The 24,986-nt window shown below is 43.4% G+C and overlaps 2 protein-coding genes across 8 annotated transcripts in view; one reads left to right on the top strand and one right to left on the bottom strand.

Moving 5' to 3' along the window:
• The window catches only part of XXYLT1 (xyloside xylosyltransferase 1), a 32,503-nt gene extending 12,209 nt beyond the window's left edge, over window positions 1–20,294 (top strand). For 3 of the 7 annotated variants that reach the window (XM_078776129.1, XM_078776130.1, XM_078776127.1), the window contains 6 exons: window positions 5,754–6,008; window positions 14,717–14,820; window positions 16,490–16,637; window positions 16,787–16,919; window positions 18,918–19,347; window positions 19,478–20,294. In XM_078776129.1, coding sequence (XP_078632255.1) covers window positions 5,754–6,008; window positions 14,717–14,820; window positions 16,490–16,637; window positions 16,787–16,919; window positions 18,918–19,314 — 1,037 coding nt within the window. In that variant the 3' untranslated portion in view covers window positions 19,315–19,347; window positions 19,478–20,294. Of the gene's footprint in view, window positions 1–3,223; window positions 3,485–5,753; window positions 6,009–14,716; window positions 14,821–16,489; window positions 16,638–16,786; window positions 16,920–18,917 lie in introns of those variants that run through there. The other 4 variants (XM_068112892.2, XM_078776128.1, XM_068112893.2 and 1 more) reach the window with 2 other exon arrangements.
• A 1,984-nt stretch (window positions 20,295–22,278) lies between these two features.
• LOC137424963 (uncharacterized) overlaps window positions 22,279–24,986 on the bottom strand; it is a 33,654-nt gene continuing 30,946 nt past the window's right edge. Inside the window, exon 6 of the mRNA XM_068112889.2 lies at window positions 22,279–24,656. The gene's annotated coding sequence lies outside the window, so the exon portion shown is untranslated. The remainder of the gene's footprint in view (window positions 24,657–24,986) is intronic.

Below are 24,986 nucleotides of genomic sequence, written 5' to 3'. Positions count from 1 at the left end.
CGTATCGACAGTTAATCGGATGCTTTTGGGCCCCAACGTCGGCTAATTCAGATTTTTCGAGTATGGCTGTACGTGATAAACAAAGAGCACGGTTCGTAGATCGTAAATCCATTTGTGCCGTGGGCATCGGGTCACTGGGTGTGGCGTAAAATGGATAACAAAGTCGAGTCCTTACGCTATTATTATATAGACTAGCCGAAACCCGTGGAACATCCACGGAAGGGAGGATGTGGTGTATGGATAGAGTGTACCATTATGGATGGCATAGGGGATTTCCTTGTCCGAGTAAGAGTTAGGAAGAAAGATGAGAATGAAGAGTGCGTATATGAACAACGTATTTATTGCAATCTACTTAAATGACAACGCTACGATATACTTTTGAAAATATCACGTACCGTCTCGAAGTCAATGCCATCCTTTTATCTCTTCGTATACAACTCACTGATTTCTACCTTATCGTGAACAGGGTAAAGCCTACTTTGATATTCATGAACGGTGGCAGATGCAGGAGTTGGTGAAATGAAAGGGGGGGGGGGGGATCATGACCTACCCTACGCCACATGGCCTTCGCCATTTGTTGAGATCATGGCCACAACGGAAACACAACTGGATAGGTTTCGTCACTCGGCGAAGTACACTTTGTTTTAAGCTTTCAGAAGCTGAAGCCTTGGTATTTATTGCTTTATATGATACTGATGGGCTCCTGATTGGTTTCACTTCGTTGTAATCACAGTATATGGAAGAAATTATGGTAAACCCACCTGATGAGGTTAGCGTACACCGCGATCGACGACACCGGCACAAATGCATGCTCTGGATTGTCCACTCAGTGGACAGCTTGCTGTCGCCTTCGACTGTCCAATCAGCGGACGGCTTGCTTCGCCTTCACCCAGCAGACGTCAATACGATGGCGTCGTAAGATGGCGTCGTATCGGCCGTTAATCGGATGCTTTTTGGCCCCAGCGTCGGCTAACTCAGATTTTTCGAGTATGGCTATACGTGATAAACAAAGAGCGCGGTTCGTAGATCGTAAATCCATTAGTGCCGTGGGCATCGGGTCACTGGGTGCGGCGTAAAAGGGACAACAAAGTCGAGTCCTTACGCTATTATTATATAGACTAGCCGAAACCCGTGGAACATCCACGGAAGGGAGGATGTGGTGTATGGATAGAGTGTACCATTATGGATGGCATAGGGGATTTGCTTGTCCGAGTAAGAGTTAGGAAGAAAGATGAGAATGAAGAGTGAGTATATGAACAACGATCGCCGACACCGGCACAAATGCATGCTCTGGATTGTCCACTCAGCGGACGGCTCGCTTCGCCTTCGCCCAGCAGACGCCAATACGATGGTGTCGTATCGGCCGTTAATCGGATGCTTTTGGGCCCCAACGTCGGCTAATTCTGATTTTTCGAGTATGGCGTTACGTGATAAACAAAGAGCGCGGTTCGTAGATCGTAAATCCATTAGTGCCGTGGGCATCGGGTCACTGGGTGCGGCGTAAAAGGGATAACAAAGTCGAGTCCTTACGCTATTATTATATAGATTGGTTCACGAGTTATCAAACAGAGTGACCACTATATTCGTCATGGGTGTGTGTCTGTGTGTCTGTCTGTCCGCAGCATAACTACCCGATGATATCATCCGATCTTGATGAAACTTGGGTGGGAGGTTGATATCTTGATCTAGTTGTGTCCTGCCTAGAGTGGGCATATTGCGCCCATTGTAGGCGGAGCCACGCCCGAAAAAGATGTCTTTTTAGGGGGTAATCGAGTTCACGCTACATCTTCGAGGGGTTTGGTGGAATCTGACAGGGGTTTCGGTATTTGGTTCGGCCAATGTCATGTGTATAGCCCCACAGAGCTCCATTTTTCATTTTCGCCCCAAGGTCAAGGTCACAAGGTCATGAAATTTAGAAAAGTCGATTTTTGAATGTTTTATTACATTGTTCGCTTCCTGATAGGGTGAAATGTCGTACATGATCTTATATTATCACATACATCATGAAATACAAGTTTTCCAACAAATTTCAGAATCTTCGACCTTTGACGGTCACAAAGGTCAAATTTTCAAAGTTGTCGGAATCGAACCAACTTTTCGGTATTGTGTAACTAACTAACCTCATAACTGATTATACATTATTTTCTATCTCATTTCAAGGGCAGTAACCTTTGTTTTGACATTTCCAGGCCAGCACCACACACAATTACGTACAGCTGGCTCTTAAAGACCTGTACACGCAGCGCATTGGCGCCCTTTGTAAATAGGCATGTACACCACAGGTCGGGGGCCGACACCTGCCACGTGGGCCCCCGACCCCCCAGTCCGGGCCTGTTTCGGCTATAGTCTGTCCTTTGTCATTGAATACCGCTCGCTCGTGAACCATCGTCGTCTCCTGACTTGTTATTATTAAACAGATTATGTCTGGTTTATCGGTAGCGACCTAGATTGAGAGATGTCAGGTTGGAACGGACACCCAAGATGTTTGAGGTCCACACAGTTAGAGATAGGGGGGAGGCATTGGAATGGTAGAGGATGGGATGGGAGGCTTTGCAGGATCAAGATGAGGCTTTGGGGGAAAGGGTTAGTGGGAAGGTTTGAATGTGGGTTGCGGGGGATGGTTTGAATGTATGGGGTGTGTGGAATGTTTGTGTGAGTGAGGGGTGTGTGGGAAGATTGTGAGTGAGGGGTGCGGGGGAAGGTTTGAGTGTGTGGGGAGTTTGTTTACTTTCTTTATATAAGAATATGTTGTTAAGTAGTTTAAACTTTCCTTATATAAGAAGATTTTTATTTATAATACTGGATACCATAAGGTGGTGCTATACGATACACATTTCCATAGAGAGAATTGGGGTCTTGCCCCCACCCTGAACCCTTTCTCTCAGATATGCTACCCAGACAGAAACCATACTTGTGGTATCCTTAGGCAACATGCAAAATTTTGTTGGATTTGGTTCAGTAGCTTTTAGTTTTTGAAGCATATATAAACAAATAAATATATTGTTATATGGAAGGGGGGAGGGGCGATCCATAGCTAGACTGTGGTAAGTGTAGTATGGTCCATGTATTTTGAGTAGGTTAGATTGCTATGTAACAGGGACCTGTCGGAGTAAGTCGTTTGTTACACTTAATGCTGAGGAGGCAGCTTATGTAATTTATAGACAGGTTAAACATTACTTTTGTGGGCATAAATACCTCATGTTTGTGGATGGGGCTAGGTGTGGACTTCACATGAGAGAGGCACATATATGTCACTTGTGTGAAAGGCAGATCACAATCTGTCTGGCCAGTCTGTGTTAGCCTTTGTCGTAATGTATTGTGGAGCAGGAAGTGCTATTGCACATGTATTTTGGTGGTGCCACCCCGTGGATGAGGTGGCCAGAGCAAAACTCCACCCAGGAGGAAGAAGACAAAAGAGAGACCTTGCTTGGAGGAAGAAGAGGCCTTGAGTGTCTTTGGAGAGAGGAGGATGCTTCGTGTGAGAGTACGAGCTCAATTTGTTACAATTTTGAAATGCTGGATATCCAAAGGTTTAGGTTTGTTTTTTTGTTTCTTCACGGATGCATTTATGATTTTTAACGCAAATTTCCATTTTCGGATGCTTTTTCTTTTTTCAGTTACGGACATTATTGTCATGTTTATTTCACAGTTTTTCATTTATAGAAATTACAACTTTAAAATGTTAGATATCGATTGAGTTTTTTTTAAATACGAACACGTTTATGGTTGTTTACGTAAGATTTCATTTACGAACGCTTTCCGACAGTGCATTGATTTTTCCCAGTGTATCGGCTTCGATGTCCGTCGAAATGCCAAATTTCAGCTTTCAACGACACCCGGAAGGTACCGAACATTAATATCAGTCAGTCAGTGAGTTAGTGGTGAGAATAAGCTCTCTACATTGGATATGAGTAGCAGAAGTACCTGGCATTGCCTGGCGGGGGAGGGGAGGGGGAAGGGTAGGGGAAAGGGGAGGGGAGGGGAATGGGGGGGAGAGGAGGAGAGGGGGGAGGGGGAAGGGGAGGGGGAAGGGGAAGGGGGGGGGAATGGTAGGGGTGAGAGGAAAGGGGAGGGAGAAGGGTAAGGGAAGGGGGATGGGGGAAAGGGAGGGAGGAGGGGAGGGGGGAAAGGGAGGGGGAGGTGGAGGGGAGGGGAAGTGGATGGGAGGGGGAAGGGAAGGGGAGGACGGAGGGGGAGGGGAGGGGAGGACGGAGGGGGAGGGAGAGGGGGGAAGGGGAGGGCCAGTCAACAATGACGTTGCAGTTCTCATGGGAGGAGAGCAGCACAACAATCGCGACATCGTCCTGCATCTTCGCAACAACAGCACAAAGCGGATTTTGGAGACTCACCGATCCTGTGACGCCATCCAGTACCGGCGTTGCCGGGCGGGGGAAGGGAGACCCGTACATTCGCCCTCTCGACTCAAGCTCAATCGGACAAAAGCCTTGCACAAATTACACCGTGAAGGCCCAATGGCCATGTCTATGCCACAAATCAAGTGCGTGAGCGAGTGGCGCACTGAATTGAAAATATATAGAACGCTCACACTCCGTGAAAAGTGTAGCCGCCGTGTCGCCATCTTGGTTAGCCCGACTCGCACGACTCGACCAACTCGCTTCGCGGATCTCGTTTGTTTTGAACGTGTCCCAGATTTTAAAAGCGAGACAACTGTTAAAATGCCATTTTGTGCGGCAATAAACTGCTTCAATCGGTTAAGGAAGGGTTGTGGAAAGACGTTTCACAGCTGTTGCAAAGACGTTTAATTCATATCGCACAAAATCGACAAAAATCGACACAAAACACGATCGCACAAAAGGTGAAAAAACGCAATCGCTTTTCGCTCTGAATTACGTGCAAACGCGTGACGGATATCACCATCGCCCAGCATCGAGTGCCAACCAAGATGGTGCCCGGTAGCTGCATCTCCACCTATGTGGTGTGAATGGCAATGGTCATTCCATATATTTTCCGTTCAGTGGTCTGGCAGTGAGGATGGAACATCATGTGATCGCTCTGAGCGAATCAGCGAGCTGCTCTGGCACCGGCTGAGATTCCTTGTATAATGTTCCTCGCTGAAATGCGCTGAGGTAAATATGAATAAAAAATATGGATCTCGTCAAATATTTTTCGGTCGGCCATGTCCTTCCCAGGCTCAATGGCCATGTCTATGCCAAATATCAAGCACGTGAGCCTCTCCGTTTAGGAGTCTATCGGTAACATACGCATACACACACACACACACACACACACACACACACAAACTGTGTTTTATTTATATAGATTTCCTTTAGTCATTCCATGTCAATCCACCTTGTGGTTCCAAGATGATTGTCTTGGTTTTTCATGGAAGGAATTCTAAAACTACCTTTATCATTAAAGTAACCTAAAAAGTTTCCACCCTCAATCCTTGAATTAACCTTTCAGGACGCTATCTACAAATTTTGTATGCAACAATGATAAAACTCTTTGCACACCACACCACCCTACCTCCCCCACCCCATCCACCCTTCCTTTTTCGTTTGTCTGCTACCTCAGATTCCACTTCACTCTGCTGCCATCTCTGCTGGCCTCCTCTACGCCCTTCCTTTTTCTGTTACTTTTGCAATTACCCCCTTCTGCAAATGTAATATGTAGATGGTCCTTCCTTTGTACAGTTTCAATCTGGAAAGAACATTGCACACAATATTTAAGGTTGCCGTTCTTGCCATGTGGACGGGAGGTAAGTGAATCTGATGGTGGTGCTGTCGTTGCAGGAGCACTGATCACGGCTGTACAGCAAACGGGAAGGTTTTTGGGCCCTGGACCAGATCGGGAAGTGCTACATGGGAAGCCCAAATACGCTGGAGGGAAAGATCACCAGGCCATCGCCTTGTACACCAGATCATCAGATGTTGTGCTCAAGGAATACCACATCATGTCCATGTTCACCAAGGTGGACCAGAACCATGGTCTGCAGGAAAAGTTCAAGATTTGCATGAAGTCTATGGTTGAGCATGCGAGCTTTCGAGGTACAGTTAATGTTCAACGAATATAATTGTACTTTAACGAGCAAAGAAGCCGTCAGTAAGGACGGGCCCCCACCTTTATGATTTACAAGCATATAAGACCAATCTCTATACTGACAGGAATACCAATATTTGCGTAATTATGATAAAATGTTTGTTGTTGTTTGTGCACTCCTTCCATGTATTTTCTATTGTTTCGAGAAGTATTACGATACTCGTGTATTATTTTGTGTGCTCCTTTTGTAGCCATCGCACTTTATTCTAAAGGGTTCCTGTTGTTGCAGAATAATGAAAATGGTACCGTTGAGAACCGCTACATTAAGCTCCAAGTCCTGAAAAAAGCCATTTTAAAGATTAAACAGACAAAGTTTTACAACTTGTGAAATTTCTATTCCAGCAACTTCAATTATTAGCTTTCCAACAGTCCCATTTTTAATAACCTACAACAGCCGAAACTTTTTGGAATAAAGAGAATTGGGTTCACAACCACACATTGAACCCTTGGAAAAATTTTTTTTACACTCAACGACCTTCCCAGGCCCACACCAAAAACAACCACCAGTTTGCAACCCATTCTGTCCAGCGGTTTAAGAATGCATAGAAGACAGACAAACATCATCTTGTCTACCCCATGCATCCGCTCCTGCCCTCCCCCCTCCAAATTCCCCTACCCCCCCCCCCCCCCCCCCACATCCTTTGTTGCTCTTCCACGAGCCTCGACTATGTATACAAAGAAAATTGCACCTGTGTCCAAAGGAAGCAGTTCAGTTTGGCATTTTTAATATGAAATAGGCAAAGCCTGGAAACAAACGAAACTCTTTATAATTACCGTTTATAACCCATGTGCTGTCTTTCCCTCGCGGTCCCCTCTGTTCTGTCTTTCCCTCGCGGTCCCTCTGTGCTGTCTTTCCCTCGCGGTCCCTCTGTGCTGTCTTTCCCTCGCGGTCCCTCTGTGCTGTCTTTCCCTCGCGGTCCCCTCTGTGCTGTCTTTCCCTCGCGGTCCCTCTGTGCTGTCTTTCCCTCGCGGTCCCTCTGTGCTGTCTTTCCCTCGCGGTCCCTCTGTGCTGTCTTTCCCTCGCGGTCCCCCTGTGCTGTCTTTCCCTCGTGGTCCCCCTGTGCTGTCTTTCCCTCGTGGTCCCCCTGTGCTGTCTTTCCCTCGTGGTCCCCCTGTGCTGTCTTTCCCTCGCGGTCCCCCTGTGCTGTCTTTCCCTCGCGGTCCCCCTGTACTGTCTTTCCCTCGCGGTTGTCAGCTCTTTCACGAGCCTCGATTCAGTATATAAAAAAAAAACAATTTCAATTACCGTTTTAAAAACACCCTTTAAAACCCATTAGAATGATCGTTTAGAACACTTTAGAATTAAACATGTGTGTTAGGTTCTTCTTAATTTTCTGATGGACGGATGGACATAGCCAAATATTGAAGCAGCTTCACCACTTAAAAGCAACAAAAACAAGTCAGACACTCCTCAGATATATATATATGTGTATGTATATATATATTTATATATATATATATATATGTATGTATATATATATTTATATATATATATATATATATATATATATATATATATATATATATATATATATATATATATATATATATATATAATTTTATATATATATACAGTCACGTGAAAAAGTAAGTACACCCCATGTAAAGTTTTGACTTTTTCAACATATTTCAACATACAGCTATTTGATCTTCATTTCAACAATATTGATAGATAAAGGTGATATAATATAACAAATATCATGAAACATTTACATTTTGTAGTCCCTGCCCATCGTAAGGAAGGTTGGCGTCAGGAAGGGCATCCGGCCATAAAAACATTGCCTCAAACAGGGAACCATAATTGTCATGGGGCCCGCAAGGCTAACCCCTGCTCCAGTGGGGAGAAATGGCCTTAAAACGATCATTCATTCATTCATTTCATTTACATTTTGTAGTCCATTGTATAATTTAAATAAACATAAATGCAAATTTCGCATATGGAAAAAGTAAGCACACCCCTACAATCTACATTTATCACTACTTCAAATACTTAAAATTAGAATCAGGTGCACCAGCTCAGGTGCAAATGATTAGAACATCGATAGAGAGGATCTTGGAGGAACCTGTCTTATTTAAACCTCAGACATTTCGTTTGGTTTGCTCGTTGTTGTTGAAGTGTGCGGCGTCACCATGCCTAGATCAAAAGAGCTCTCTGAGGCCTTCAGAAAGAAGGTTATAGATGCCTACGAGTCTGGGAAGGGATTAAAAAAGATCTCCAAACAATTTGAAATCAATCATTCGACTGTCCGGAAGATCATCTACAAGTGGAGAAGATTCCAAACAACTGCCAACTTGTTCAGGCCAGGCCGCCCCAGCAAGTTCAGCCCGAGAGCAGACCGCAAGATGCTGAAATATGTCTCTAAGAACCCCAGAATGTCATCACGGGACCTACAGGTAGCTCTTTCCACTGTTGATGTCAAAGTGCACGAGTCTACCATAAGAAAGACGCTGCACAAATTTTATCTACATCGGAGGTGTGCCAGGAGGAAACCTTTGCTGTCCAGAAAGAACATCAGCGCAAGACTAAAGTTTGCCAATGAACACCTAGGCAAGGATCAGCACTTCTGGAACAATGTGCTCTGGACAGATGAGTCAAAGGTATAGCTATTTGGCCACAGTACCAGAAGACATGTTTGGCGAAAACCAAAGACAGCATTTGACCACAAGAACCTGATACAACTGTAAAGCATGGTCGTGGAAATATTATGCTTTGCAGCAGCTTTGCTGCATCAGGGCCTGGGCAGCTCACCATCATAGAATCCACTATGAATTCTTCATTGTACCATAGGGTGCTTGAGGATAATGTGAGGCCATCTGTTGGAAAGTTGAAGCTCAACCGAAGGTGGACCTTGCAACATGACAATGACCCGAAACATACCAGAAAATCCACCAAGGAATGGCTGAAAAGAAAGAAATGGAGGGTTCTGGATTGGCCAAGTCAAAGCCCGGATCTAAATCCCATCGAGATGTGGGGGGATTTGAAACGAGCTGTGCATGCAAGAAACCCCTCAAACATCGCACAGCTGAAAGAATTCTGCATGGAGGAGTGGGCAAAAATTTCTCCCAGTCGATGTCAGAGACAGGTAGACAGTTGTAAAAAACGCCTACTTGAGGTTGTTTCTGACAAAGGGGACAATACCACCTATTAGAGCCAAGGGTGTACTTACTTTTTCCACATGCGAAATTTGCATTTATGTATATTTAAATTATACAAGGGACTACAAAATGTAAATATTTCATGATATTTGTAATATTATATCACCTTTATCTATCAATATTGTTGAAATGAAGATCAAATAGCTGTATGTTGAAATATGTTGAAAAAGTCAAAACTTTACATGGGGTGTACTTACTTTTACACGTGACTGTATATATATATATATATACTGGGGCATGCCCGTACAAAATTATATCCCCCCCCCTCTATTTACATGAAATGGTTTGGTCTATTCGCAAAGCCAAAGCGGACGGCTTGCGAGTACGGTGACAATCCCCCCCCTCTATTTACATGAAATGGTTTGGTCCAAAGCGAACGGCTTGCGAGTACGGTGACAATCCCCCCCTCTATTTACATGAAATGGTTTGGTCCAAAGCGAACGGCTTGCGGAGTTTGGTAAAGAAATCGCCATAGCTCGGTAACTACTTCTCCGATTAATATGAAACCTTGAAAAGGCACATCCTCGGGTCCCCAGCAATATACCTGGCAAGTTTCAAGTATATCGGACCCGTGGTTGTCGAGAAACAGCGGTCGCATACACACACACAGACACACAGAGATTACTGGAATTATAGATAGATAGATAGATATATATATATATATATATATATATATATATATATATATATATATATATATATATATATATATATATATATATAACTGTGAGAAATAATAGAAACTGCACAGTACAAGCAGGGCGTCTCATTTGTATAAAATAAATAATCGGGAGATTAAATAAGACGCAGACGTAGCTTCAGGACGGTCGATCTTTAATTCTCGACAAGCTTTCGACCAACAACGGTCTTCTTCTTCGTCTTCCGCTGAACTTGCGGACGATTAAGAAGAAGACCTTTGTTGGTCAAAAGCTTGTCGAGAATTAAAGATCGACCGTCGTGAAGCTACGTCTGCGTCTTATTTAATCTCCCGATTTTATTTTATATATATATATATATATATATATATATATATATATATATATATATATATATATATATACATAGAGATATATATATATATATATATATATATATACTGTATATATATATATATATATATATATATATATATATATATGGTGCTTCAAAAAGATTGATACAACTTTGACTTCATGCCAGTTTTTTGACCAATACCGTTTACCTTTTCAGGGTTTGGTGGTGTTATCGTGGTATTTGTTCCCTGGGATTTCTATCTCCATAGCTCAACTATGCCATTGACAGTGGAGCAGAAGACAAAAGTGGTGGCTTTGTGATATGAGACTAAATGATATGTCGATACCCGCCGGAGGTTCTGCCGGGAATACGACCTCAGAACACGTGACGGGTCCACAAATTGTGCCATTCCATGTATTGGGAAACATTTTGAGCACAAGGGTACAATGCACAACCAAACAATGGCAACAGTGGCAGGCCAGTATCAATAACCAAGAGCCAAGCCAACATTGACGCCATCCGGTATTCTGCAATGGTCAGTCCCAAGAAGTCCCACCACCGGCACTCCCAGGATCTGGGCATCAAACCAACATCAGTCTGGCGTATCCTCACTAAGGAACTGAAGCTTTTCCCAAACATCATCCGAATTCGGCATAAACTGATTCAAGATGACATGAGAAGGAGACTTGATATGTGCAATTGGCTCAGTGACAGGATGTAGCTGTACCCAAGCTGGATCAACCTGATGTGGTTCAGTGATGAAGCCCATTTCCACTTGAACAGTGCCATCAACAACCACAACAATATTTTCTGGGGGGCAGACCCACCTGAGCCCGACAGGAAAGTTGGACAGAACTTTGGAGTCAGGATCACTGCCTGTCTGAACCGCAGAGGGGCACACATCGAGAACGTCAATTGCAAGGATTTTGCGTAAATGCCAATTTCAGACCTTGGCCTCTCACTAACTCTAGCAGTAACGGACTGCAATAGCAATCAGTGATAGAAAATACTATGTCATACGGTTTCATGTTCCTGAGAAATGTTTGGTTCATGTCCCTGAGGTTTCTGTTTCTTAAGGCTTGATCTCTGATCATCATTTTGGTTTCAGACCAGGTCACTCTACTCTGGACATGCTGCTTCTGCCGTCTCAACAATGGATGGAGGTCCTCAATGCCAAACAGGAAATTAGAGCTGTCTCCCTCGACATATCACGTGCCTTCGACACGGTCTGGCACCCCGCTCTGCTCACCAAACTCTCCTCCTTTGGTATCCATGGAAATCTCCACGCATGGCTGGCGGACTTCCTCTCTAGTCGTCGTCAACATGTGGCCCTGAATGGGTTTCTCTCATCTCCTCTTCCTGTTCAGGCTGGAGTTCCCCAAGGCAGTGTTCTGGGCCCTGTGCTTTTTCTGGTCTTCATCAATGATCTCTCAGACTCTCTGGTAAATCCTCTCTATCTCTTTGCTTATGACTCCACTCTCTGCCGCTCCATTCCTCATCCCTCAGATTGGCAGTCTGCAGCCTCCTCACTCTCTGCAGACCTGGATAAAAGCACAGACTGGTCAAACAAGTGGAACATGTCTTTCAATCCTGACAAATCTCACACTTACTATGTCTCTCCGAAAAGACCGAATGGACAACCCTCCCATCTACTTTCTCAACAATCCTCTCCAAGAAGTTCTGTAACTCAAGGTTTTGGGCCTCACTATCAGCGATGATCTTTCCTGGGAAAACCACATTTCCAAGCTGGCGTCCAAAGCCAGTCGCCGACTGGGCATCCTCCGTCATGCAAAGTCCTTCCTTGGCACCTCTGAGCTCCTCACCACATACAAGGCTTTCATCCGCAGCTTGATGGAATACCGTTCTCTCCTCCGGTGCTCTTGGCTGGTGCTCTTGGTGCTGGTGCTCTTGCCTCACACCTAGCTCGGCTTCACGCTGTAGAAACCAAAGCTTTCAGAATAATTGGAATCTCCTGCGATAAAGCTGATTCTGAGGGGCTTTCACTCTGTCACCGCAGGCAGGTTGGTGGTCTTTCTGCCTTATACCGACTCCTCTCTGGCCTAGCTCCCCCAGCTCTGTCTGTGCTGTCCCCCAAATATTCCTGCAGGACACACAAGAACTACCAGCAACCCTCTTCTTCTGAAACTGCCAAAATCAAGTCTCTCTGCTCACCTTCACTCTTTCATTCCTCTTTTTTCCCACCTCTGGAGCAAACTCCCACACTCTCTTCAATCCCACTCCTCCCTCTAAATCTTTAAAACAGCTGTTCACCACCATCTCTTATATTCCCCCATCCAAAACCTTGATCTTTTCTACCCCCGTTAATACACCCCAAATCCACCTCTTTCAATCTCTGACTTCATTTCTGAAATTCCTAGTCGTGGCAATTTGTTTTATACCGTGTACCCCTTCCCCCCCCCCCACCCCCAGCCCTCTCCCTTCCACAGATCTCCCGATGTCCCTGCTCTCTACTGTTGTACTCGTGTGCTTCCCTCTCTCTCCCCATATTGTCCCCCCTCCCTTTATTATGTTTTATGTCCGTTTATGTTTTTTGTGTTTTATGTGCTGATGTGTTTAATGTACACGCGAGCTCTTATACGAGCCTCGGTCTTGTGCACAAAAAAAACAAAAAAAAAAAACCTTTAAAGTTGTATCACTCTTTTTGAAACTCCCTGTATATATACACACTACATGACCAAAAGTATGTGGACACCCCTTCTAATTAGTGGATTTGGCTATTTCAGCCAAAACCATTGCTGACATGCACATATGATCTAGCACACAGCCATGCAATTTCCATAGACAAACATTGGCAGTGGAATGGGCCGCACTGAAGAGCTCAGTGACTTTCAACGTGACACCGTCATAGGATGCCACCTTTCCAACAAGTCAGTTCATCAAATTTCTGCCCTGCTAGAGCTGCCCCAGTCAACTGTAAGTGCTGTTATTGTGAAGTGGAAACGTCTAGGAGCAACAACAGCTCAGCCACGAAATGGTAGGCCACACAAGCTCACAGAACGGGACCGCCGAGTGCTGAAGCGCGGCATCATGTAAAAATCGTCTGTCCTCGGTTGCAACACTCACTACCGAGTTCCAAACTGCCCTGGAAGCAACGTCAGCACAACAACTGTTCGTCGGAACTTTCGTGAAATGGGTTTCCATGGCCGAGCAGCCTCACACAAGCCTAAGATCACCATGCGCACTGCCAAGCATTGGCTGGAGTGCTGTAAAGCTCACCGCCATTGGACTCTGGAGCAGTGGAAACGCGTTCTCTGGAGTGATGAATCGCGCTTCACCATCTGGCAATCCGACGGACAAATCTGGGTTTGGCAGATGCCAGGAGAACGCCACCTGCCCGAATGCGTAGTGGCAACTGTAATGTTTGGTGGAGGAGGAATAAAAGTCTGGGGCTGTTTCTCATGGTTCAGGCTCGGCCCCTTAGTTCCAGTGAATGGAAATATTAACGCTGCAGCATACAATGATATTCTAGACGATTGTGTGCTTCCAACTTTGTGGCAACAGTTTGGGGAAGGCCCTTTCCTGTTTCAGCATGACAATGCCCCCGTGCACAAAGCGAGGTCCATACAGAAATGGTTTGTCGAGATTGGTGTGGAAGAACTTGACTGGCCTGCACAAAGATCTGACCTCAATCCCATTGAACACCTTTGGGATGAATTGGGACGCCGACAGCGAGCCAGGCCTAATCGCCCAACATCAGTGCCCGACCTCACTAAGTTATTGTGGCTAATGGAAGCAAATCCCCGCAGCAATGTTCTAACATCTAGTGGAAAGCCTTCCCAGAAGAGTGGAGGCTGTTATAGCAGCAAAGGGGGGGGGGGGGGGGCAACTCCATATTTATGCCCATTAATTTGGAATAAGATGTGTGATGTTTGGGTGTCCACATAGTTTTGGTCATGTCGTGTATAATAAGAATCTCCGATATAGATTCTTCTCTTCCTCTGAGCACTCCTATAAATAATCAATAATTTGAGAGGTGCAGGGACATTTTTCAGACAGTAACACCATGTTGAGGGGTTTTGGAATGCCCACCACGTTTCCCAATATGTTTCGGTGAGGGGAGTTCTTCCAGTCTGGCACCTACCCTTTGATGTTCCCAGCATGGCTGCCACTACAGGTGTTAGTACAAAATGACAAACTGCTGGTATAGCTGTTGGAGTCATTAGAACATGTAAACTACAGCACCACGGTTAAGGTAGAGTAACATGCCTGTCACAGAACCCATATACTGAGTTAATTTGTCCATTGCCTACTAATGTTAATGGGATTCATGTGGAAATACAATTATATATTTTAGCCCTTGATTTGTGTACTCCTGTGTCTACCCATTTTGTATGGATGGGTATACCTAGAGGTACACTTATCTTGGGTTGTAGTTACCCTGCATGTGCTTTGTGTATAGGCTTCTCCATTAGCCTCAGAACAAGGAAAATAAAAAAGACCACCTGTGTAACTATGGTTATTTTTGATTGGAATTATTTTCTAACAGATGATGAAATTTTGCATTTTCACTTGGTGACTGATGAGTCGAGCAGAGCTCTCGGTGAGAAGCTGCTATCCGCCTTTCTGAGCAGAGCTGCTTTTGCTACCAAGGTACATTTTGACTCGAACACTGGATTGTCAGCATTCTTCATAGGCTAAGAGTTACAAGATAGTTTGATAGCTAGAGTGCTCACCTGTCCTATGATCCTTGCTTTGATTGATCAACAAATTGGATCTGACTAAAACTGCTATCCCATGCCCAGCCAGAAGGATTTTGTGTTGTTGTTGTTGTTGTTGTTGCTGTTGTTGTTGTTGTTGTACAGTTCCGGGTAGTTTTCTCGAACAAGCCCGCGGCATGGAGACAGCCGATTGATCTTCTTTGAGCGACCCAGATATTCCCCACATCTAGGATGGTGTACCCCCGCCTTCACGAAGTCAGGGCCACGACAGAAAGAGCGAGAAGAGACAGAGACAGAGACAAGAGGGAAAGCATTGGGACCGACCGGCACCATGCTGCCCTAACGAATCATGGAAGAATGGGGAAGATTTGGCCCCCGACTTGCTGTGGGGGGAGAGGGGGGGTACAACCACCGCGAAGAGGCATCCCTGATATCCAGAAGTAGTTGCATTTGGAGAAAGCGCCATCTTTTGGAGGAGTCATTAAGCCAGCTGTCTGGTCTGCATGCAAGATGTGGGTATAAGAGATTCTGTGCTATTATTTATAACAGTTGTCCTTTGAACTGGTACCATGCACAAGTTCCATATCCCTTGTGCAGTATAGGTAATAAAATGGAAAACCAAATACTGCATTGGAGTCATCAGAAGGAACCAGAAGAAGTAAAGAGCAAAGATGGAGTCATCAGAAGGAACCAGAAGAAGTAAAGAGCAAAGATGGAGTCATCAGAGGGAACCAGAAGAAGTAAAGAGCAAAGATGGAGTCATCAGAAGGTACCAGAAGAAGTAAAGAGCAAAGATGGAGTCATCAGAGGGAACCAGAAGAAGTAAAGAGCAAAGATTGAGTCATCAGAAGGTACCAGAAGGAGTAAAGAGCAAAGATGGAGTCATCAGAGGGAACCAGAAGAAGTAAAGAGCAAAGATGGAGTCATCAGAAGGTACCAGAAGAAGTAAAGAGCAAAGATGTAGTCATCAGAAGGAACCAGAAGAAGTAAAGAGCAAAGATGGAGTCATAAGAGGGAACCACAAGAAGTAAAGAGCAAAGATGGAGTCATCAGAAGGAACCAGAAGTAAAGAGCAAAGATGGAGTCATAAGGAGGAACCTGGATAGGATTCGGGTTTCAGCTGCTATTCCTCTACCCTCAAACTGACCCAGGCGCAGCCAAGTGAACCTTAGAGAAACATTTCTGCAAGAATTCACTTCTCTTAGACAGGTAGACATCCCACCTTGCATTGTGAGAAAACAGCGGCCACATGAGGGCCCACGAATTATGAACACCCTCGTATTGGATAACACTTTTTGACGAAACTTTATGTCTTCATCTTTATGACAGCAAAATACCAACATTGTGATGGCAAAACCTGAAAGTCTTGCAGGTGAACCACATTCCGAAGGTGTGCTTGAAAGGGGTTGCTGCTCCGTAATGCAACAGACATGAAGACATAACGTTCAAGGTTGACGTAGTGTTTGTTTGTTTCCTAGACCGCACTCATGTAGTTTCCCAAATGGTGTATGAAATGCTTCATTCCTTGCTCTGCAGTTTGTCGACACCTATTTACCTGCCTGATGCGTGTAGTGTTTATGATTTTTGATCTGCGTGTGCAGGTGTCTTTGCATTCGGCCCAGCAGCTGGCTGCACAGCTGGTCCCCCTGGTCCAGACGATGCAGAGACATTTCAGTGCAGGAACGAGTTCGTATTTCGGCGACTCCATATTCTTCCTGTCCGTAGCGATGCATCGTATTCTTCCCCTCGGTATGGAGTTACTGTCGATTCCTCCACCCTCTTTATTTTCCTCCTCTTCATGTTGCTTTGCTGTGATACTTTTGATTTTCTCTCACTCATCCTCCTGTTGCTATATAATTATTTATTTTTTTCTAAAATCTTCACGACACTGTGAGCAGATGTGGAACGAATCATTCTGTTGGACCTTGACCTGAAGTTCAAGACCAGCATCCGGCTACTCTTCACCGAGTTTGATCAGTTTAAAGTGAACGCCGCCATAGGAATCGCATATGAGATGCAACCCGTCTACAGGTAAAACAACACGGACCGATATAGAAGTTTGAGAGTAGAACACACCTGCCATATGCTATGCTGCTGCAAAAAATATCTTGGTCTTAGATCATTCTGTTCAGGCCTGGCTAGTGGGTTCGTGAAAGACTTTGGCCAAAAACTTCCTTCAGCCAACCACACAAGCACAATCCCTCCCCCACAATAACGTGGAAATAATTGTGTCCATTATATAAAAACATTGCCTCAAACAGGGAACCATGATTGTCATGGGGCCCGCAAGGCTAACCCCTGCTCTTGCGGGGAAAATGGCCTTAAAACGATCATTCATTCATTCATTCAAAGAGAAAGAGGAGGATTAAAAATATGACCCTCCTTGGGAAACCATAATTCTTCACCAGAAAAGGTCCAAATAACTCCATATACCCTATCTCCTTCAAAATCGTGGAAAGTCTACCATACACAGGTAAGTGAAGATGGTAATTTGGGAATGCTGTGGGATGGGGATAAAAAAAATCCAAACATTTTTATTGTTGGTGCACCAAAGTTATAAACCTTTTGTTTTCATTTAGCTTTTTTACATTTATTTCATTTCATTTATCAAAATATCTCAGGCACCTTTTCAGTTAGGAAGCTGATATTTGGACACGACAATGAAGAAGTGCTTTGGTTGTAAAGGGTATTTTTGATTTATTGATTAATCAATTAATCGATTTATTGGCTTAGCGGTGTTGGCTTAGCCCCCATATCAAGCCTGGTGTTGGCTTAGCGGTTAGTGTGCCGGCTTGGGATCCTAGGATCCTGGGTTCGAATCTTGGTCGATCGCTGAATTAACGCCAGGGGGGTTGACTCAGCCTGTCATCTTTCTGAAGTCGGCAAATTGAGTACCAGTTCACTGGTAATTCCCTGTGTGTCGCAAGAGGCGACTAACAGGATTGGTGGCAGGAAGGGCATCCGGCCATGAAACATTGCTTCAAAAAGGGGACCAAGGTGCCCGAAAAAGGCCAACCCCTTCTCTGTGGGGAAAAATGGCCTCTAAAGGTGGTAGTCTCTCAATTAATCGATTTATTATTTAATTATGCGATTGACTTAATACCTTTTTTTAAAGTTACAGATTTGGATGAAACGGTGTTGGTTTAGGTATTATTAGGCAATTGATTAATAATTTAATTATTTTACCATTATTATTTATTTATTTTCATTATTAATCACTTATTTATTTTCTTTCTCATCTGGGCAATACCTCACAAACCTTTTGAGCTAGGAAGCTGATATTTGGACATGACAATGACCAAGTGATGTGGCTATAAAGGATATTTTTGATTTATTGATTAATCATTTAATTATTTATTGATTAGCTTCTTCATTTTTTTTTTTTCATTTAACGACAATTAATTTTCAAAAATTTACAGCTTCGGATGAAACTGGTGGTTGAGGTATGTCAATTGATTGATTAAGAAATTAAGAATTAATTAAGAATTAATAGGTTGAGGTATGCCAATTATTAATTAATAAATTAAGAATTAATTAAATTAAGCCAATTGATTAAGAAATTAATCATTTTATGATAATTGTTTGATTTTTTTTAACAACACAATTAATCAATAAATTATTGTACACCTCTCCCTCCCAATACCGTCTCTGTGCTGCAGAGAATGTTTATTTATTTGGCATGGGGGCGGTGTACATATTGAATGTATCTGTACTTGGTTGCTTTTCCTTTGGTGTACGAACAGCTGATTGAAATGATACCTTGCTTAAAATGTCAAATCTATTTGTTTATAACGGAATATTTACAAAATATCTGCATCCTCACGAATCATTCGACACAATCCCTGGGATGAGGTCCCAGAAAGTTTGGCCATTCTGTTGAATCTTTTTTATATAAGGTGAATTGTTTTTTAAATGATTAATCGTTTGAAAATGATGCAACAGCTTTTATAATCATGTTTTATTTTAAAATCAGACTTTTTATATTTGTAACTGTAGGTACCTCGCACTTCTCATTTTTACCTCTTCCAGACACACACTATGGCAGTACAAACGTGAAAATGGAGGCACGCCGGTCGGAGAACCTCCACCGCATGGGTTCCCCGGCTTCAATAGCGGAGTCCTGCTGTTGGACTTGAACCGCTTGCGCCGCTCGGTAATTTACAACGAGCTCCTCACACCTGCCGCCGTTGAGCTCCTCGCGGAGATGTTTCACTTTCAGGGACACCTGGGTGACCAGGACTTTTTCACATTGGTGGGTGTGGTGCACCCCGAACTCTTCCACGTGCTCTCCTGCAGTTGGAACCGACAACTTTGCACATGGTGGCGACAGCAGGGTTATGCGGCAGTCTTCGACGATTATTTCAGATGCAACGGAGCGGTTCACATCTACCATGGGAACTGCAACACAGCCATTCCAAATGACTGAGACGTCACGCTCGTCTTTGATTGGAAACGCTAGGTACGGCTCAGCCTGGCCACTCGAATTACTGTACCTGTTGGCACTTTGAGCATTCCTCCGCATGGAGGATAAAGACAATGGGTGTGGCACAGAATTTTCAATTGTTCCTGTTGATCTGTTTGTCGGCCAGAAACGAATCCGATCACACCTGCTTGGCAGCGGCGTTGGCTGGGACACACCTGCTCCTTGTACTCTGGTGTATTTTTAAAGCGGAGACCACCTGTGCCTCGAGTACCTCCCTCATGCGTGTTAGCTCCACCGCGTTTGAATGGTCTCTTCCACTATTTGTTTGAACCAAATTATTTTAAAGATAAGATTTGATTTTGGGAAAGCCTCGTTATACCCTCTTCCCCTTTCAAATCAAAACATTTCCACAATCTGTTCTTGGCTGTTCTTGTTACCACAACTTTGTTGTGGACTACATCTGTAAGTGACTAACATGTCGATGGCCGGAAACGAGTTTTATATAATTTCTTTCCTTGTGCAGTTTTGTCACGCAGAACTAATGAAGAAATTACACCATTGTGTAGCTTTTATACTATAGATCAAAGCGCCAAATGTCCAGTATTTCTGTCATTTGAAATTGATTTCCTTGACCTTACTTGGATCTGTATGGGGCCAAATTGAGGGGCAGCATGAGTTTTAATTGTGGGGTCGGGGGAGTGAAGGGGTCTACCAATAATTGTGCCATTTTGCATCTTCAGGGAGATGGCGGTATAAATGTGGTGTTTATAGAGTTGAATGGGATTTACATTTGAAATATACTGTACATGGTGTAGCATAAATGGATTAAGTTAATATTGTACAGGAATCATTGGAATAGTCTACCCCTGCAACCTTCCTTGTATATTTGAATGCAGATTCTGTTGTGGGTAAAGGACCATTTATTTCCTGACTTCTCTCCGAATTTAGCTGACTGTAGCTACAATAAAGTGAATTTACCATAACTCGTTTTGGTATTTGACATGCAGCAGAAGGCTACAATATAATCGGTGAATTTGCTTCACGTTAACATGGCCTGCAAGGGGGTGACGTGCTTTTCCCTGGGTGACGGCAGCCATATTGTGGATAAAAACCAGAAAGTTCTGGAAGCCTCATAATACTTTCCTATACTGTATTTCCACTTTCTGCTAATCTCTTCCGTGTCCTGACTTGCTGAGAAGCACAAACACTTTAGAAATTTGCCCTCAACTTGATTTCAGGTCCAACTCTTTGCGGTGTTGGCATGGGTTAGTGCCATGGTAGTTTCTTGGCATGGGTTATACTGAGCAAGCAAGGAAGCAGCAAGTACCATTTTTATGCATCCACCGACGAAGCCACCGGAAGCATGGTTTCGGGTTGTCCGTCTGTTAGGTTTTTGTTACCGCGATAACCTAACAGTTGAAGGGATCAAGTCAAAGTTGATGCAAGTATGTATGATGATGCAAAGATTAACTGATTAGATTATGGGTCAAGAGGTCAAAGGTCCCGTTAGGTAAAAATTGTTACTGAGCTAACTTTTGAAGCAGTGATGCTTATTCGATTTTGGTATCAAAGGAGAGAGAGAGGTCATGTCAGGTAAAAATTTGATACTTGAGAACGGCTGAAGGGATTTAAATCGGACTTTGTACACTTATGTATGATGATGTAATATGGGCGGAGGTATATCGGGCGACTTCGAAGAGTGCTGTTCTACTTTGTCACGACTCAGATGGGGTTGAAACTAGCGACTTCCCACCCTTCTGCCAACCCTGGTTGTCTGGCTGGGCCTCAACCAACCCCTAGTTATTGCATAATTACCATTGTGTTGAACTTTAAGATACCCACAATCCCTGCTCTGACCCTTGTGAAATTCCACTCGTGTTTGCTTTCCCCACTAGTCTCCGTTTTCCCCATTTTGTCAATCCAGTCACCTCTGTGCTGTGGTTCCTCGAGTGTGTTCTAAAAAGAAAATAACAAAGGAGATCTTAATTTTTACATTGACTAAGAAATTGTCAAATACCTTGGCACACACTGTTCACAATAATATGCTGCATTGTGGATCGAGCACCTCACAGACAGCACCTCAATTTGCTCTTTCAACCCCTTCCACCATTTCGTTCAGCACCTTGTATCCATAGGCAAACAATGCTATACAAATAAAATTACTACCAGTAATAGGTGTCCACAAGCATCCTTGACCCTGCGGTAGAGCATCAGCCAAGGCCATTGTGCAAATGAACACGAAGGAAAGACTGTGCATTTTATGGCCTTCAAAGCCACCCCACAACCAAGTTGACTAATAAAAATAAAAATACATGCAATGTTAAAAGCTAGTTTCATACACAGGTACATGACGGGATGGAAAATGCAGCCGGCGTTCCAAAAAATATGTATCGCTTTTCTGCAGGAATCGGTAATTCCTGCTGCATGTTTCACACAGCAGGGATCCTTACTATAATTCACAGACCAGTTCATTTGTCCGTCGCGCTACTCCTACAGTTCTGGCCCGATTACATACAGACTTGCTAATGGAGCTCATGAAATAGGAACAGCGTAACCCAAATTAGTGCATAGGGGTGTTTTTATCTTTGTTATCTTGTGGGAGGGTGGGATGACGCAAATTCTCTATGTAAGTGTATCCTGTAGCACCACTCCAGGTGGGAGGGTACTGCAAAACCCAACCCTTTACAGTACAGTATTCCTGTCCCCACATTTTCCAAGGCAAGGAGGTGTTTTGAATTGTAATCAGTATGTATGTTTTTACTTCATGCACGTAACATGGGTTTTTTTTTTTTATTGGTTTTTTTTCGGGAGTGATTAAGGGAGCTGTCAGTTGCCTATACACTGCCCAAATAAAGTTAGTATTAGAAGAACATGTTGCATGCTTAGAACAAAATCATATGGTAGGTACTCTTACTCGTAAGGGGTGTCCACAACCATCTTTGACCATGTGGAATGCCAGCAAAGCCCTCACCTTTTTCACCTTTATTTGCTTTTCGATTCCTTTTCTCCACAATCATGTGAGCATTCGACAACTTTCGACATGTGAGTGCCTACCCATGGGGAATTTTTAAAACAAAGTTGCATGATTGGATGAAAAATGTGGCTGACCTCCCCCCAAAAAAATCAAAAAAAATCCGTTTTCTGCAGGCATGGGTTGCACGGTGTTTCACATATCAGGAATAATAGGCCTCAGCCTAATTACCAGAAACCAAGATTGTAAAATAGCAAATTTAAATTTCTGTTCATTGAAAACTGCTTCCACGACTTTACTGTCCTCTGTCATTTAGTTATTCATTCGTAGATTTGTGTACATGGTTAGTACAAGTCCAGGTTAAATTTGAACCACCAATATAATTATTAAGAGCTAGGACAAAAGCCCATGAGCTTCACGATCAAGCAGGCTCTCCTTCAAGACCACTGCACCCATCCAGATACTCAAAGTTGGAGGGCAACAGCTATCCATGAAGGAATATGGCCAACTGAAGGAAGCATCAATGGACCTTCCAAATCTAGCAACCCACCAACTTTTATAATGGGCTTCCGTCCTCCAAACATTTACATTGCACTTGTTCCTTAAATACCAAAAACTCTACATTGTGGAAAATTTTAAGATTCAGTATTGGAGTCTCACTCCCATTTTGGAATGGCAAGCACACCATGGAGATAGTAGGTAGGCAAAGCGCTGTGGATTTCACAAAAACAAATACATTTATATGGAAATTAGACAAAACAGCAATGGATCTTTGTATTATATCTGGGTTAACACTATAATGTTTCAAACACAAGTATGAAACACCACATAAGTTAGTTGGAACATTTATACTTTTCCTCAAGTGTTACATACAAATGAAATATAGTCTTTACTGCTAAAGATTTGATCTGTATAATTGGAGACAGAGTGCAAAATTACCTTATCACAGGGTGAACTAGCAAGTGCAAAATATATTCAGATAGTATCATTGTACAAAGGCAGGTATACAGTTATTAGAATAAAAATCAAACAAATGGGAAAATATAGGGTTAAATCACCCGAGTATAGATGTACAATGCAACAAACTTACTCTAGCAGATGGGTCGAAAATGGATGTGATCCATTAGGGAATAGGTCACAAATGTAACGGTACTTTTCCGTAGACAAGTTAGAGCAAAATCTTCAAAGTCAAGAACCACACTTTGTTAAACAAAAGTTTTGTCGTCAGATATTTACCGAAATGTACAAAAAAGATCGAAAATTTACAACTTTAGATGCATCAAAATCACGATTACATAACAAGACTGTACCAGCCATAATCATTCCACCTTCGCAAGGACCATTCCTGGTTAATTGCACGGCACTTAAACTACAGCCCAAGACTAGACATAGAACGAACAGGTATTCTGCATTTACAGCATAAGATGAGATAACCGTTTAAACCATATTAGTCCTTTAGTCACAAAATCAAATCTGGGGTAATGATGCCAATTCCTTTTAGGATCAGGGTGAAGGTTATGCATTTCTTAAACCATACTCTATCCTAATACCCTACTTCATGCCACAAAACAAGAGGAAACTCGAACGTTGGTGTTCGAATTTGATGAATTTGACAAACCCAAGAAGTTAATGAATTGTAGTTTTACAGCTATTCAAAAAAAGGGGAAAAAAGAAATAAAGGAAGTGCTTATGGGTTATTTTTAAAAGTGCTGGTTAAAGGAGTGCTACATGCATCCCCTGTACATCCTGAAGGTACCATGTACACACCACTTGCTGTTTTGAAACAAAATGGCCACAAATTGCTTCGGCCAATTTCCCACAATTTCGACGAGTTATTTTATGAAAGCGATCCAAGAGCTACAAAGAAGACAATTTGAAACCATAACGACAGTACAGCCAATCCTGTGCATGCGGCAATATTTTGGGCCCCAAATGAACCGCTTTTTGGTTTTGACACACATGACGTTATTACATCACCAAAAATAAAATAAAAATTACACAAAACCAGATTAAATACATGATGCGTAGTAAACATGCATTTCATTTCACCATGTACAGCAGCTTGTGTCATAGATCAAGAAAAGAACGTAATGCAAAGCAAAGCGATGGCAACCGGTACACTGGTCGAAGGAAACAAAAGTATTTGTATTTTTGTTAAGATTAGAATACAGATCTGCACTCATTTCAGAGCAAGCAGAAACCTTGGCTCAAAGAGCCCCTCGTACTCAAATCGCCTTGCTCACTCGACTCGGACGACCTTCTCGGTATAAAAACCGGCCGGTTATTCCTCTCCCAACGCAGTCTTCGCCACAGAGAAGTCACGTCGAGCTCCGACGTCTCCTTTTTAAAATCGAAATGCAAGCACAGGATGTTTCTGTAGCAACACAAGTCGCACAAAGTTAGCGGACACTGAAAAGTCGCAAAGTTAGCAGACACTGAAGCGAGAGGGGCGGGCAAGCACATCGTCGAAGCGGAAACTCTCAAAATGCTCAGGTTTTTGAATACACCTTCGAAGTACTTTGCAATGTTCAAATTCACAAATAACTTTGGGGGACAGGGAAGGGGAGGTATCGAAAACATTTTAATATAATATATGATTAGCTTGTGTTTGAGCCTGGTGTTGGCTTAGCAGTTAGGGTGCTGTCTTGGGATCCCAAGATCCTGGGTTCAAATCCCAGTCGATCGCTGAATTATCAACAGGGGG

Source organism: Myxine glutinosa, chromosome 4 (genome assembly GCF_964187855.1).
Source record: "Myxine glutinosa chromosome 4, kmMyxGlut1.1, whole genome shotgun sequence".
NCBI classification, from domain to species: domain Eukaryota; kingdom Metazoa; phylum Chordata; class Myxini; order Myxiniformes; family Myxinidae; genus Myxine; species Myxine glutinosa.
The sequence above is the reverse complement of the archived record's forward strand: the minus strand, read 5'-3'. Positions and strand labels throughout refer to the sequence as shown.